Below are 14,506 nucleotides of genomic sequence, written 5' to 3' on the forward strand. Positions count from 1 at the left end.
GGGCGGGGTTTATATTTTGCTTTTTTTTTCTTAATATACATAGTTGTCTTTGCATAACACAATACTCAAAAATATGTTTTTAATTTTTTGTAAAGAAATACGTATTTGGCAGTTAAGCTCCGCCCCCTTGCGTCACGGCGAATAAAAAAAATCATAACAATTGAGGTAGGACGGGTGGGTGGGTTTAACGTTTTGCGTTTTTGTTGTAACATGTATAGACTTCTTTTCACAACATAAAACTTAAAACATGTTTAAAATGGAAAATTTGTATAAAGAAATATCGATTTTGCCCAATAATTGCAAAATCCCTATTTTGTTTAATTTTTTAAATTTTGGTCTAAATTCTTCCCATAAACCGTAGTTTGACAGACATAAAAACAATATCTTGCTCAGGATTTCTAATCAATAGATCGCTATTAGAAAACAGAAATGACAAAGGAGTCAGCACTAACCCTTGTGCCAGTGTTTTTAGTATGATCCCTAAAAAATAGTTTTCTTGTCTTCCCAAGACTTCGGCAATGAATCCATTAACAAAATTACATATTGTGATGGCCATTTTTAAAGCATTTTTTAGGTTCCACACTTTTTAGAAACTTTGTACAGAGATACTAACGAGATCCTGCGACTTCCACTATTTTTGAAGTTATGTGAATAATACGTCACTATAGAATCATTGTTTATTTATAAAAATTTCGCAGTAATCTAGATAAGTAACTAATTGATTTAAGTAATTTAGATTTAATTATAAATTTTCTTTTATAAACTCTGTTGCCAAGTTGCCGTTGATAATAACTTTGATGTTCAACTTCTGCCATATTTAAAGGGGTTGTAGAAGAAAAGGGGAGGATAAGTTAATTACTACAAAAATTGATCATTTTAGACATGTTTTAAGTTTCTTGTTGTCGAAATAAGTCTACACATACTAAGAAAACAAGGTAAAATGTAACCCCCCCCACCCACCCAATCTCAATTGTGATGATTTTTTTTATTCGTTGTGAGCCAAGAGGGCGGAGCTTAACTGCAAAATCTTTATTTCCCTACGAAAAATTAAAAACGGGTTTTTGAGTATCGTGTTATTCAAAGAATACAATGTACATTAAGAAAAAATTGAAGCCAAAGATTAAGCCCCTCCCATACGATACCTCCCCTGATCTAAATAGTAATGAAGTTTTCATTGGTTGGTAGACCAAGAGGAGGAGCCTAATAGCAAAATCCACATTTCCTTACAAAAATTTACCATTTGAAACGTGTTTTGAGTTTCTAAGAATAAAAAAAATCATCACAATTGAGACGGGGTGGGTGGGCGGGGTTTATATTTTGTTTTTTTTTTCTTAATATATATAGTATTCTTTGAACAACACGATACTCAACAATATTTTTTTAAATTCTTGTAAAGAAATAAGTATTTTGCAGTCAAACTCCGCCCCCTTGGTACACGGCGAATAAAAAAAATCATAACAATTGAGACAGGGCGGGTGGGTGGGTTTAATATTTTGTGTTTTTGTTTTAACATGTATAGACTTCTTTCACAACATGAAACTTGTTTAAAATGGAAAATTTGTATAAGAAAATATCGATTTTGCCCAATAATTGCAAAATCCCTATTCTATTTATTTTTTTTAATTTGGGTGCAAATTCTTCCCATAAACCGTAGTTGACAGACATAAAAACAATATCTTGTTCGGGATTTCTAATCAATAGATCGCTATTAGAAAACAGAAATGACAAAGGAGTCGGCACTAACCCCTGTCTCAGTGTTTTTAGTATGACCCCTAAAAAAATAAGTTTTCTTGTCTTCCCAAGACTTCGGCAATGAATCCATTAACAAAATTACATATTGTGATGACTATCTTTAAAGCATTTTTTAGGTTCCACACTTTTTAGAAACTTTGTACATAGATACTCACGAGATCCCTGCGACTTCCACTATTTTTGAGGTTATGTGAATAATACGTCATTAAAGAATCATTGTTTATTTATAAAAAGTTTCGCAGTAATATTATACTTCAAACTTAAGGGAGAGGACAAATTCGACGAGTGTTTGAATACCAGAAATTTGTGTATTTATTTTTTCTATCCATCTAGATAAGTAATTTAGATTTAATTATAAATTTTCTTGCTGACGTTGCTTTTAGAGCTGAAAATTGTCATTTATAAATTCCGTTGCCAAGTTGCCGTTGATAGTAACATTGATGTTCAACTTCTGCCATATTTAAAGGGGTTGTAGAAGAAAAGTGAATGATTTAAGTTAATTACCATTTTAGACATCTTTTAAGTTTCTTGGTGGCGAAATAAGTCTACACATATTAAGAAAACAAGGCAAAATATATGCCCCGCCCACCCACCCTATCTCAATTGTGATGATTTTTTTATTCGTCGTAAACCAAGAGGGCGGAGCTTAACTGCAAAATCCTTACTTCTCTACAAGAAATTAAAAAGAGGTTTTAAGTTTCTTGTTGTCGAAATAAGCCTACACATATTAACAAAACAAGGCAAAATGTAGCCCCACCCACCCACCCAATCTCAATCGTGTTGATTTTTTTATTCGTCGTGTACTAAGAGGGCGGAGTTTAACTGCAAAATCCTTACTTATCTACAAGAAATTAAAAACAGGTTTTAAGTTTCTTGTTGTCGAAATAAGCCTACACATATTAACAAAACAAGGCAAAATGTAGCCCCACCCACCCACCCAATCTCAATTGTGATGATATTTTATTCGTCGTAAACCAAGAGGGCGGAGCTTAACTGCAAAATCCTTACTTCTCTACAAGAAATTAAAAAGAGGTTTTAAGTTTCTTGTTGTAGAAATAAGCCTACACATATTAACAAAACAAGGCAAAATGTAGCCCCACCCACCCACCCAATCTCAGTTGTGATGATTTTTTTATTCGTCGTAAACCAAGAGGGCGGAGCTGAACTGCAAAATCCTTACTTCTCTACGAGAAAGTAAAAAAAGGTTTTAAGTTTCTTGTTGTCAAAATAAGTCTACACATATTAACAAAATAAGGCAAAATGTAGCCCCACCCACCCACCCAATCTCAATTGTGATGATTTTTTTATTGGTCGTAAACCAAGAGGGCGGAGCTTAACTGCAAAATCCTTACTTCTCTACAAGAAATTAAAAAGAGGTTTTAAGTTTCTTGTTGTAGAAATAAGCCTACACATATTAACAAAACAAGGCAAAATGTAGCCCCACCCACCCACCCAATCTCAGTTGTGATGATTTTTTTATTCGTCGTAAACCAAGAGGGCGGAGCTGAACTGCAAAATCCTTACTTCTCTACGAGAAAGTAAAAAAAGGTTTTAAGTTTCTTGTTGTCAAAATAAGTCTACACATATTAACAAAATAAGGCAAAATGTAGCCCCACCCACCCACCCAATCTCAATTGTGATGATTTTTTTATTGGTCGTAAACCAAGAGGGCGGAGTTTAACTGCAAAATCCTTACTTATCTACAAGAAATTAAAAACAGGTTTTAAGTTTTTTATTGTAGAAATAAGTCTACACATATTAGCAAAACAAGGCAATATGTAGCCCCACCCACCTACCCAATCTCAATTGTGATGATTTTTTTATTCGTCGTGTACTAAGAGGGCGGAGTTTAACTGCAAAATCCTTACTTATCTACAAGAAATTAAAAACAGGTTTTAAGTTTCTTATTGTCGAAATAAGTCTACACATATTAGCAAAACAAGGCAAAATGTAGCCCCACCCACCCGCCCAATCTCAATTGTGATGATTTTTTTATTGGTCGTAAACCAAGAGGGCGGAGTTAATGTGAACAATCCTTACTTATCTACGAGAAATTAAAAACAGGTTTTAAGTTTCTTGTTGTCGAAATAAGTCTACACATATTAGCAAAACAAGGCAAAATGTAGCCCCACCCACCCGCCCAATCTCAATTGTGATGATTTTTTTATTGGTCGTAAACCAAGAGGGCGGAGTTAAGGTGAAAAATCCTTACTTATCTACGAGAAATTAAAAAAAGGTTTTAAGTTTTTTGTTGTCAAAATAAATCTACACATATTAACAAAGAAGGCAAAATGTAGCCCCACCCACCCGCCCAATCTCAATTGTGATGATTTTTTTTATTCGTCGTGAACCAAGAGGGCGGAGCTTAACTGCAAAATCCTCACTTCTCTACGAGACTTTAAAAACAGGTTTTAAGTTTCCTGTTGTCGAAATAAGTCTACACATATTAACAAAACAAAGCAAAATATAGCCCCGCCCACCCGTTCAATCTCATTTGTGATGATTTTTTTATTCGTCCTGAAATAAAGAGGGCGGAGCTTAACTGCAAAATCCTTACTTCTCTACCAGAAATTAAAAACAGGTTTTTGAGTGTCGTGTCATTCAAAGAACACTATGTATGTTGAGAAAAAATAAAGCCAAAGATTAGGCCCCACCCATACCCGCCCCGATCTCGGTTTTCATTGTGATGAATTTTTCATTCGTTGTCAGATCGCGAGGCGGGGCTTAATTGCAAAGTCGACATTTGTCTACAAGAACATTTTAAACATCTTTTAAGTTTCTTGTACTGAGAAGACGACTACGTATATTTAAAAAAAAAGGCAAAATGAATTTTTTTTTTTAATCGTCGAGAGTCAAAGGAGCGGAATTTAATTGCAAAATCTTTGTTTTTTCTCTACAAGAAATTACCATGTAATGCATGTTTGGGTTTCTAAGAATAACAAAAATCATCACAATTGAAATAGGGTGGGTGGGCGGGGTTTATAGTTTGGATTTTTTTTTAATATACATAGTATGCCTTGAACATCACGATACTCAAAAATATGTTTTTAATTTGTAGTAAAGAAATAAGTACTTTGCAGTTAAGCTCCGCCCCTTTGGTTCACGGCGAATGAAAAAAATCGTAACAATTGAGATAGGGCGGGTGGGTGGGTTTAACATTTTGCGTTTTTGTTTTTAACATGTGTAGACTTCTTTTCACAACATGAAATTTAAAACATGTTTAGAATGGAAAATTTGTATAAGGAAAATCGATTTTGCCCAATAATTGCATTTTAACCATGTTTTAAGTTTCTTATTGTGAAAAGATGGCTACGTGTATTAAGAAAAATATATATACATATATATATTATTTTTTGTATTTTTTTGTAGCAAAATATTATTGTTTAATTTTTTAAATTTGGGTCCAAATTTGTCCTATAAACAGACATAAAAACAATATCTCGTTCAGGATTTCTAACCAATTGATCGCCAAGACTTAGCGAGAGGAAAAATCGGACAACTGTCTGAATTACTAGAAATTTGTGCACTTATTTTTTCTAGCATCTAGATAAACAGGAATAATTGGAATTATTTGAAAAAATACTTGATAAGAAGTAACAATTAACATTCGTTATCTGGTGAAGTGTCAAACCTTTCGACTTTTTTTGATTTAAATGTCACAATGGACATTATTTAAAAAAATATTTGATAAGAAGTGACAAACAATACTACGTTATCTAATCACTTGTCAAATCTTTCGACTTTTTTTTATTTTAAAAATTGTCACAATGGAGAAAACAATTAACAATCCAAACTTGATAAATTATTAAGTGTTTCGAAAATTGACTTGAGTAATTTAGATTTAATTATCAATTTTCTCGTATTTATTCTTTGAACTTGGATCCAAATTCCTCCCATAAACCGTAATTTGATAGACATAAAAACAATATAATGCTCAGGATTTGTAAGCAACAGATCATTATTAAACAACAGGAATAACAAAGGAGTCAGCACTAACCCCTGTCTTAACAAAATTACATATTGTGATGCCGATTTTTTTAGCATTTTTTAAGTTCCACACTTTTTAGAAACTTTGCACAGAGATATTCACGAGGTTCCTAATCTATGACTATTTTTGAGGTTATGTGAATAATACGTCATTATAGAATCATTGTATATCTATAATTAATTTTGCAGTTTTATTAGATTTCAAACTTTAGCAAGGAAAAATCGGATAACTGGAATTACCAAAAATCTTGTATTTATTTTTCCTTGACATCTAGATAAGCAAAACTGACTGGATATTATTTTAAAAAATATTTGATAAGATAAGATTTTTACTTTAAAACTTAAGTCAGAGTGGAGGAAAAAATTATTCTACTGCATAATCACGCAATCCAAAATTTGTTTCTACGTCCCGCCCAAATTTCAAAAACAGTTAAAAAACTAATTAAAATATAGAGGGCCACATTTTCTCTCCAATTTACAATGTGTCTTAGAGTCTAGTTAAAGGGCTTTTTCGAAATTTTGTTAACAATTATTTACAAATTAGGGATTAATCATCCTTCTCGGAAAGTTGATTAAGTCAATAATTTTTTTTTTATGATTTTTAAGAGAAATATAATTCCAGACAGTTGCTTACTAATGAAAAAAATTATATTTTCACAGTTCGATAGTTCCAAATGGTCAATGATCCATAGTTTCACTTCACATAAAAATTAAAAATTTCAAAATTCGATGAAATTATATAACGAAAACCCCGCCTACTTGATCATTGTTTCCCAGCCGGCTGGACAAACCGACAGCTGTGTAATCGGCAGTTTAGGCGCAAACAATAACTAGAAGTAACTGTGCCTAGATTACCTGACATTTAATTTCTAAAATTTATGATATTTGCACATTGCTACCATTTTATGCCCACTGCCACTAGATTATTTTTGTTTTATACCATTGAAATAAAAAATTACCACCCAGTAGCCCATGCTAAGTGCCTCGTTCGCGACGTAGCGCAATCTCCACAAAATTATTAGCTATAAATAATCCTCTCTACTAGTGACTTTTACAACTTTTTGACATTTAGATACAATTTAATTACATTTATAAAGTTATGCTAAACCCGCCGGAACTGCCATAAAAGCAACATTTTCATTCACCTCGCTCCTCCACGATTTTCTAAAATTTAACGCACCTTTTATAGCCAATAAAAATCTTGTCATTAGACGACGATTTATCAATAAACCCACACCGAAATTTCCGCCTGGTCGCTCCTCCACACTCATTACCTCGCCGCAAAAAACCACACATCCAAACGATTACCTCCGGATTACGCCTCGGTCCGATTTCCTGTTATGAATCCCGAGTTGATCGTCCTCTAAGCTTATACTTTCCTCCGTGCATAATGCCCACCTTAATTAGCCTTGGACCACCGTGGACGCTCTTACACGGCCCGCCGGAGATTAAAATACATAATAGATAAATCAATTATGGTAAAAAAAGGAAGCAACGCTGCCTCTGGATAACAAACAATACGTTTATTTTCATTTTTGTACATGCGGGGGCCGCACACCCCTGAACAACACGCATAAATAAATTCTATACAATATCTCTTAACAATTTATACAGATTCATAAATTAATACAAGACGGACGGCGCGACAGGCACGCAAACAGAGCGACAGATCAAAGGAGTCGGGATTTTGGCACTAGAGACACATTAATTAAGGGCCACAGCGGCGCGTCAAATTAAGCAGCGCTGCCAACCGCACGGACGCTAATTCATCCGACAGTTGCTGCTCATTTATTATGTTTCGCTGCTTGGAAGATCACACATGGTACTGCTAATTAATTAATTAATTAGCGAATTAGCCGGATGTGATCGTCGGGACGAGTTTTCGCGGGCTTTGTCAGTGGAACTCCGGTTCAGCTGCTTTGACAGGTGACTGGATTTTGGTTAATTTTTCGACGTAGTGAGCCACGACGGAGTTCATTGGCCGTCCAGCTACAAGGAGGGGCTAATTGTCTCACGTGATTAGCCCCGCGAGATGCGGTTGGTGGGAAATAAGTGTATGGACTTCACAAAAAGTGGGGTTAGGAGTCGCACTGTTTGCTGCTTGTGCCGCCATTTGAACTAAACATGGTGCGACCATCGAGCCCGAAAGCCCTCTAGTCGCCCACTGCTTGACCCTCCAGTCCAACAAGAAGTGCCAGCGTGTATAAAGCAACTCTCAATAACTTAAAGCAATATACAGCCCAAGCTCTTCTTTGGTAAACTCGACGGACCTCCCTGACTCGTCTCCCTCAGGAATGCTTACCCTAACTTAAAGCTTAACTTTTACAAAATCCTGGACTACATCCTCCTATACAGACGACCTCTACATCCTATACACAATGTACACTGCGTGTCTGATCCGCCGGCATGTCTTCAACATAGGAACTATAACGTGACATAGCAATCGTCAGCTACTTTGGTGCCGTAATACGCAATAAATAAATACTGTTAACGAGGTAGATTCGGAGGTGGCAGCCGCGACGGCATCACGTGACGAAGAGCGCCGCCAGGGCGACGGCGGCGGCCAGCGCGAGCGTGGGCGCGGGCGCGGCGGCCGCGGGCTCGGGCGGCGGTGGCGGCGGCGGCGTGGCGCGCTGGGTGGCGTTCGGGTGGTGGTGCTTGTGGAAGCACAGCCGGTCCATGTTGCGCTGGATGGCCTGGCAGTCGTAGTCCTCCAGGCCGTCACACAGGCACGTGGTCAGCTTGGCGGCTTTCTCCTGCCGCCGCAGGATGTTGATGGAGTTCTTGCAGCGGGGGCTGCACTTTTTGCCGTGGAACATGGCGCGGCAGTAGTGGTTGTAGTACTCGAGGGCGGTGGAGCAGAGGGCGTCGGCGGCGCAGATCCACTGGGCCACGCGGCAGGATACGACGGACTCGTTGATGGTCTTAATCACCTGGGGGCGGCAGATCTCGGAGCGGAGTTTTTGGTCCTCGCAGTACTCGTCGCTGCAGTTGCACTGGAAAGAAAGAAGAGTGAAGAAGCGGTTGTGATTGAGGTGCACACGGGATTTTTTCTACGGTCGCCGAATTTTTTATCTTAGTATTTAGACAAGGTTTAAGCAATTAACAATTGTCGTATTTGTGTATTAAGTCAACAAACGGGATTCAGAGGTATTAAATTGTTAAGCGAGAATTAATCGTTACTTAGCTGGCACGTCTGCTAAATTATCCGCCAGATAAATTTCATCGCAATTTAACACCCATTCATGAATATTCTCGAGGAGTGAATGACGCACCGTCGATAAAAATTGATTTCCATAAAAGCATGTCAATAGCTTTGGCTTAACTGTAAACTGTTTGTTTATTGTTTGGCGTTACGTTGGAGTCCTGAATGGGAGATTTCCGTTGCTTTTATTTATTTTTTCACTGTCAAAATTATTGCTTACAGTACCTGTCGTACATTTTTTACAAAAATTGTGTAATTCGTGGTTTTGAAATTTTCGTGTCAATATTTGGAAGTTCTTGTCATTGTGCAAATTTCCCAATACCACTTAAAAACTTGATTGTTCTTGTAATTTGCAGCATTTCGTAAATGTGCCTTGTAATGTTGGAAGAGAAAGGATCAAACATAGTTTTTATAGGGAAAGAATATTCTTGAAATAAAATAATCTTGCAATGTAGTGTCAAATTTTACACTAATATTGTAACCGATTGATTTATTATTATTACCAAAAAAGAACACTATACAAACATGGTTTGATCTCTAGCTTCTTTCAAAGTCATGACATAATACGGAACGCTGTTCAAGATCATCCCTTCCAAAATATTATGACGTCATATTGAAATATCATTTTGCAAATTTCGTATTTTTGATTCTATTCAGGAGATTGTCAAAATTTTGAGTACGGGTGTCGTTAAAAACTTCAAGAAAAAATTCTGGAACCCGGATTCTTCTTCAGGAGGTTCGAATTAATAAAAAGACCAATTTTCAGGCAGATTGGGAGAATTTCTTTATTGACTTAAGTTTTTCGAATCAAAAAAAAAAATCGGGTTTAGACCATATCAAGCCAGTTCGGTTAAAAGAACTCCGGTTTATCTGAAAATGGTTCTTTTTAATAATTTGAACGTCTTGAATAAGAATCCGGGCCAAAAGATATCTCCAGATTTTTTTTATTTTTTAGCGATCGACACTTCCGAAAAACAGCATCGTTGGATAAATTCGTCGGTCAATTCCAAGCGGATGCAGAATTTGGCCTGAAAATCAACCAACTGGACTAAAAAAGTCCAAAAAACCGATTGGTGAAGACCAAAATCCGGTATTTTATCCCGTTCCGGATCTCGGGACCGTCAAAGTTGAACTTTGTTTTTTGAGTATTAAGTGTCGTTGTTAAAAAATTAAAAAAAAATTCTTGGAGTCTTGGACACATATCTCGAACCCGGATTCTTGTTCAGGAGATTCGAATTAACAAAGAGAGCAATTTTCAGACCAATTGAAAGAATTTTTGTTTTGACTGAATTTTTTCGAATCACGAAACATTTCGGATTGAGACTGTATCAAGCTAGATCGCTTAAAATGACTCCGATTTGTCTGAAAATTGTTCTGTTTACTAATTTGAAGGTCTTGAATAAGAATCCGGGCCAAAAGATATCTCCAGATTTTTTTAAAATTTTTTAGCGATCGACACTTCCAAGAAACAGCATCGTTGGATACATTCGTCTGTCAATTCCAAACAGATGCAGAATTCGGCCTGAAAATCAACCAACACGACTAAAAAAGTCCAAAAAAACGATTGGTGACGACCGAATCCGGTATCTCAACCCATTCCGGATTTACGGGCCATTAAAGTTGAAGTTTGTTTTTTGAGTATTAAGTGTGGTTGTTAAAAAATAAAAAAAAAACTTCTTGGAGTCTTGGACACATCTCGAACCCGGATTCTTATTCAGGAGATTCGAATTAGCAAAGATAGCAATTTTCAGACCAATTGAAAGAATTTTTGTTTTGACTGAATTTTTTCGAATCACGAAAAATTTCGGATTTAGACAATGTCAAGTCAGTTCGCTTAACAGGACTCCGATTTGTCTGAAAATTGATCCTTTTACGAATTCTAACCTCTTGAATAAAAAGTGAGGGTCAGAAAGTATCTCGAGATTTTTAAAAAAATTTTAGCGATCGACACTTCCGAAAAACAATATCGTTGGATATATCCGTCTGTCAATTCCAAACTGATGCAGAATTCGGCCTGAAAATCGACCAACTCTACTAAAAATGCCCAAAAAACCGATTGGTGAAAACCGGAATCCGGTATCTCATTCCGTTCCGGATCTAGGAGGCGTCAAAGTTAAAATTTGTTTTTTGAGTATGGGTGTCGTCGTTAAAAAAATTCAAAAACATTTCTTGGGGTCCCGGAGACATTTTTGGAAACTGGATTCTTGCTCAGGATGTCCGAATTAGTAAAGAGAGCAATTTTCAGACAAATCGGAAGAATTTTTGTCTTGATTTAATTTTTTCGAATCGTGACAATTTTCGGATTTTGACTATGTCAAATTAGCTTCCTTAAACCGACTCCGATTTGTCTAAAAATTGTTCACTTTATGAATTTGGACGTCTTAAACAGGACTCCGGGCTCAAACGATGTCCCCAAGGCTTCTAGATTGTTTTTAAATTTTTTGACGATCCACACATTTCCAAAAAACGACACCGTCTGATAGATCGGTCTCTAGATTGCAAACGGATTTAAAATTTAGCTTGAAAATCAACTAGTCCTACAAAAAAAGTCCAAAAAAGCAGATGGCGAAAACCGGAATCCGGTATCTCATCCCGTTCCGGATCTACGGCCCGTCAAAAATAAAATTTGTTTTTTGAGTATGGGTGTTGTCAAAAAAATCAAAAAAATTTCTTGGGGTCTCGGAGACATTTCTTGAACCCGGATTCTTGCTTAGGAGGTTCTAATTAATACCAAAAAACAATTTTCAGGCAGATTGGTGCAATTTTTTTCTTGACTTAGTTTTTTCGAATCGTGACAATTTTTGGATTTTGACCATGTGAAGTTACCTTCTTTAAACCGACTCCGATTTGTATGAAAATTGTTCCCTTTATTAAACCGGACGTCTTACATAAGAATCCGGGCTCAAGAAATGTCCTCCATGCCCCTATATCGTTTTAAAATTTTTTGACAATCTACACTTCCGAAAAACGACACCGTCTGATAGATCAGTCTGTCAATTCCAAACGGATTTAGAATTTGGCTTGAAAATTAACTAGTTCAACTAAAAAAAGTCTAAAAACCAAGTGGTGAAAACCGCAATTCGGTATCTCCTCCCGTTCCGGATCTACGGGCCGTCAAAGTTTAAATTTGTTTTTTGAGTATGACTGTCGTCAAAATAATTCAAAAAAATTTCTTGGGGTCCCGGTGATATTTCTTGAACCCGAATTCTTGCTCAGGAGGTTCTAATTATACCAAAAAACAATTTTCAGACAAATTGGCGCAATTTTTTTCTTGACTTAATTTTTTCGAATCACAATTTTTTTGGATTTTGACCATGTCCTAAACAGGAATCCGGGCTCAAACGATGTCCCCAAGGCCTCTAGATTGTTTTTAAATTTTTTGACTATCTGTACTTCCAAAAAACGACACCGTCTGATAGATCGGTCTCTCAATTCCAAACGGATTTAAAATTTGGCTTGAAAATCAACTAGTCCAACAAAAAAAGACCAAAAAAGCAACTGGTGAAAACCGGAATCCGGTATCTCATTCCGTTCAGGATCTACGGGCCGTCAAAGTTAAAATTTGTTTTTTGAGTATGGGTATGTTGTCAAAAAAATCAAAAAAATTTCTTGGGGTCCCGGAGACATTTCTTGAACTCGGATTCTTGCTCAGGAGGTTCTAATTAATACCAAAAAACAATTTTCAGGCAGATTGGGGCAATTTTTTTCTTGGCTTAGTTTTTTCGAATCGTGACAATTTTTGGATTTTGACCATGTGAAGTTACCTTCTTTAAACCGACTCCGATTTGAATGAAAATTGTTCCCATTATTAAACCGGACGTCTTAAATACGAAACCAGGCTCAGAAATGTCCTCCAGGCCTCCATATTGTTTCAAAATTTTTTGACGATCCACACTTCCGAAAAACGACGCCGTCTGATAGATCGGTCTCTAGATTTCAAAGGGATTTAAAATTTAGCTTGAAAATCAACTAGTCCAACAAAAAAAGTCCAAAAAAGCAGTTGGTGAAAACCGGAATCCGGTATCTCATTCCGTTCAGGATCTACGGGCCGTCAAAGTTAAAATTTGTTTTTTGAGTATGCGTGTCGTCAAAAAATTAAAAAAAAATTCTTGTGGTCCCGGAGACATTTCTTGAACCTGGATTCCTGCTCAAGAGGTGTTAATTAATTACAAAACACAATTTTCAAACAGATTGGGGCAATTTTGTTTTGACTAAATTTTTTCGAATCGTGACAATTTTTGGATTTTGCCATGTCAAATTACTTTCTTTAAACCGACTCCGATTTGTATGAAAATTATTCCCTTTATTAATTCGGACGCCTTCAACAGGAATCCGGGCGCAAACGATGTCCTCGGGGCGTCTAGATTATTTTTAAATTTTTTGACGATCCGCACTTCCGAAAAACGACACCGTCCGATAGATGAGTCTGTCGATTCCAAACGGATTTAAAATTTGGCTGGAAAATCAAATAGTTCAATTAAAAAAGTTCAAAAAGCAGTTGGTAGAAACCGGAATCCGGTATCTCATCCCGTTCCGGATTTATGGGGCGTCAAAATTAAAATTTGTTTTTCAAGTATGGGTGTCGTCAAAAAATTTAAAAACAATTCTTGGGGTCCCGGAGACATTTTTTGAACCTGGATTCCTGCTCAAGAGGTGTGAATTAATTACAAAAAACAATTTTCAAACAGATTGGGGCAAATTTTTTTTTGACTAAATTTTTTGGAATCGTGAAAATTTTTGGATTTTGACCATGTCAAATTACTTTCTTTAAACCGACTCCCCATTTGTATGAAAATTATTCCCTTCATTAATTTGGACGTCTTCAACAGGAATCCGGGCTCAAACGATGTCCTCGGGGCGTCTAGATTATTTTTAAATTTTTTGACGATCCGCACTTCCGAAAAACGACACCGTCCGATAGATCAGCCTGTAAATTCCAAACGGATTTACAATTTGGCTTGAAAATCAACTAGCTCAAATAAAAAAGTTCAAAAAAGCAGTTGGTGAAAACCGAAATCCGGTATCTCATCCCGTTCCGGATTTATGGGGCGTCAAAATTAAAATTTGTTTTTTAAGTATGGGTGTCGTCGTCAAAAAATTAAAAAAAAAATTCTTGGTGTCCCGGACACATTTCTTGAACGTGGATTCCTGCTCAGGAGGTGTTAATTAATTACAAAAAACAATTTTCAAACAGATTGGGGCAATTTTTTTTTTGACTAAATTTTTTGGAATCGTGACAATTTTTGGATTTTGACCATGTCAAATTACTTTCTTTAAACTGACTCCCATTTGTATGAAAATTATTCCCTTTATTAATTTGGACGTCTTCAACAGGAATCCGGGCGCAAACGATGTCCTCGGGGCGTCTAGGTTATTTTTAAATTTTTTGACGATCCGCACTTCCGAAAAACGACACCGTCCGATAGATCAGTCTGTCAATTCCAAACGGATTTAAAATTTGGCTTGAAAATCAACTAGTTCAATTAAAAAAGTTCAAAAAAGTAGTTGGTGAAAACCGGAATTCGGTATCTCATCCCGTTCCGGATTTATGGGGCGTCAAAA

General features: G+C 36.4%; 1 protein-coding gene across 2 annotated transcripts in view; it reads right to left on the minus strand.

Annotated features, from left to right (window-relative positions):
- Positions 1-7,241: 7,241 nt before the first annotated feature.
- LOC135126125 (growth arrest-specific protein 1-like) overlaps positions 7,242-14,506 on the minus strand; it is a 36,127-nt gene continuing 28,862 nt past the window's right edge. For both annotated transcript variants that reach the window (XM_064051947.1, XM_064051946.1), the window contains one exon: positions 7,242-8,735. In XM_064051947.1, the coding sequence (XP_063908017.1) occupies positions 8,265-8,735 (471 nt within the window). In that variant the 3' untranslated portion in view covers positions 7,242-8,264. The remainder of the gene's footprint in view (positions 8,736-14,506) is intronic.

Source organism: Zophobas morio, unplaced genomic scaffold (genome assembly GCF_036711695.1).
Source record: "Zophobas morio isolate AGI-343-1 ecotype UQ-CSIRO unplaced genomic scaffold, CSIRO_AGI_Zmor_V1 ptg000010l, whole genome shotgun sequence".
In the NCBI taxonomy this organism is placed as follows: domain Eukaryota; kingdom Metazoa; phylum Arthropoda; class Insecta; order Coleoptera; family Tenebrionidae; genus Zophobas; species Zophobas morio.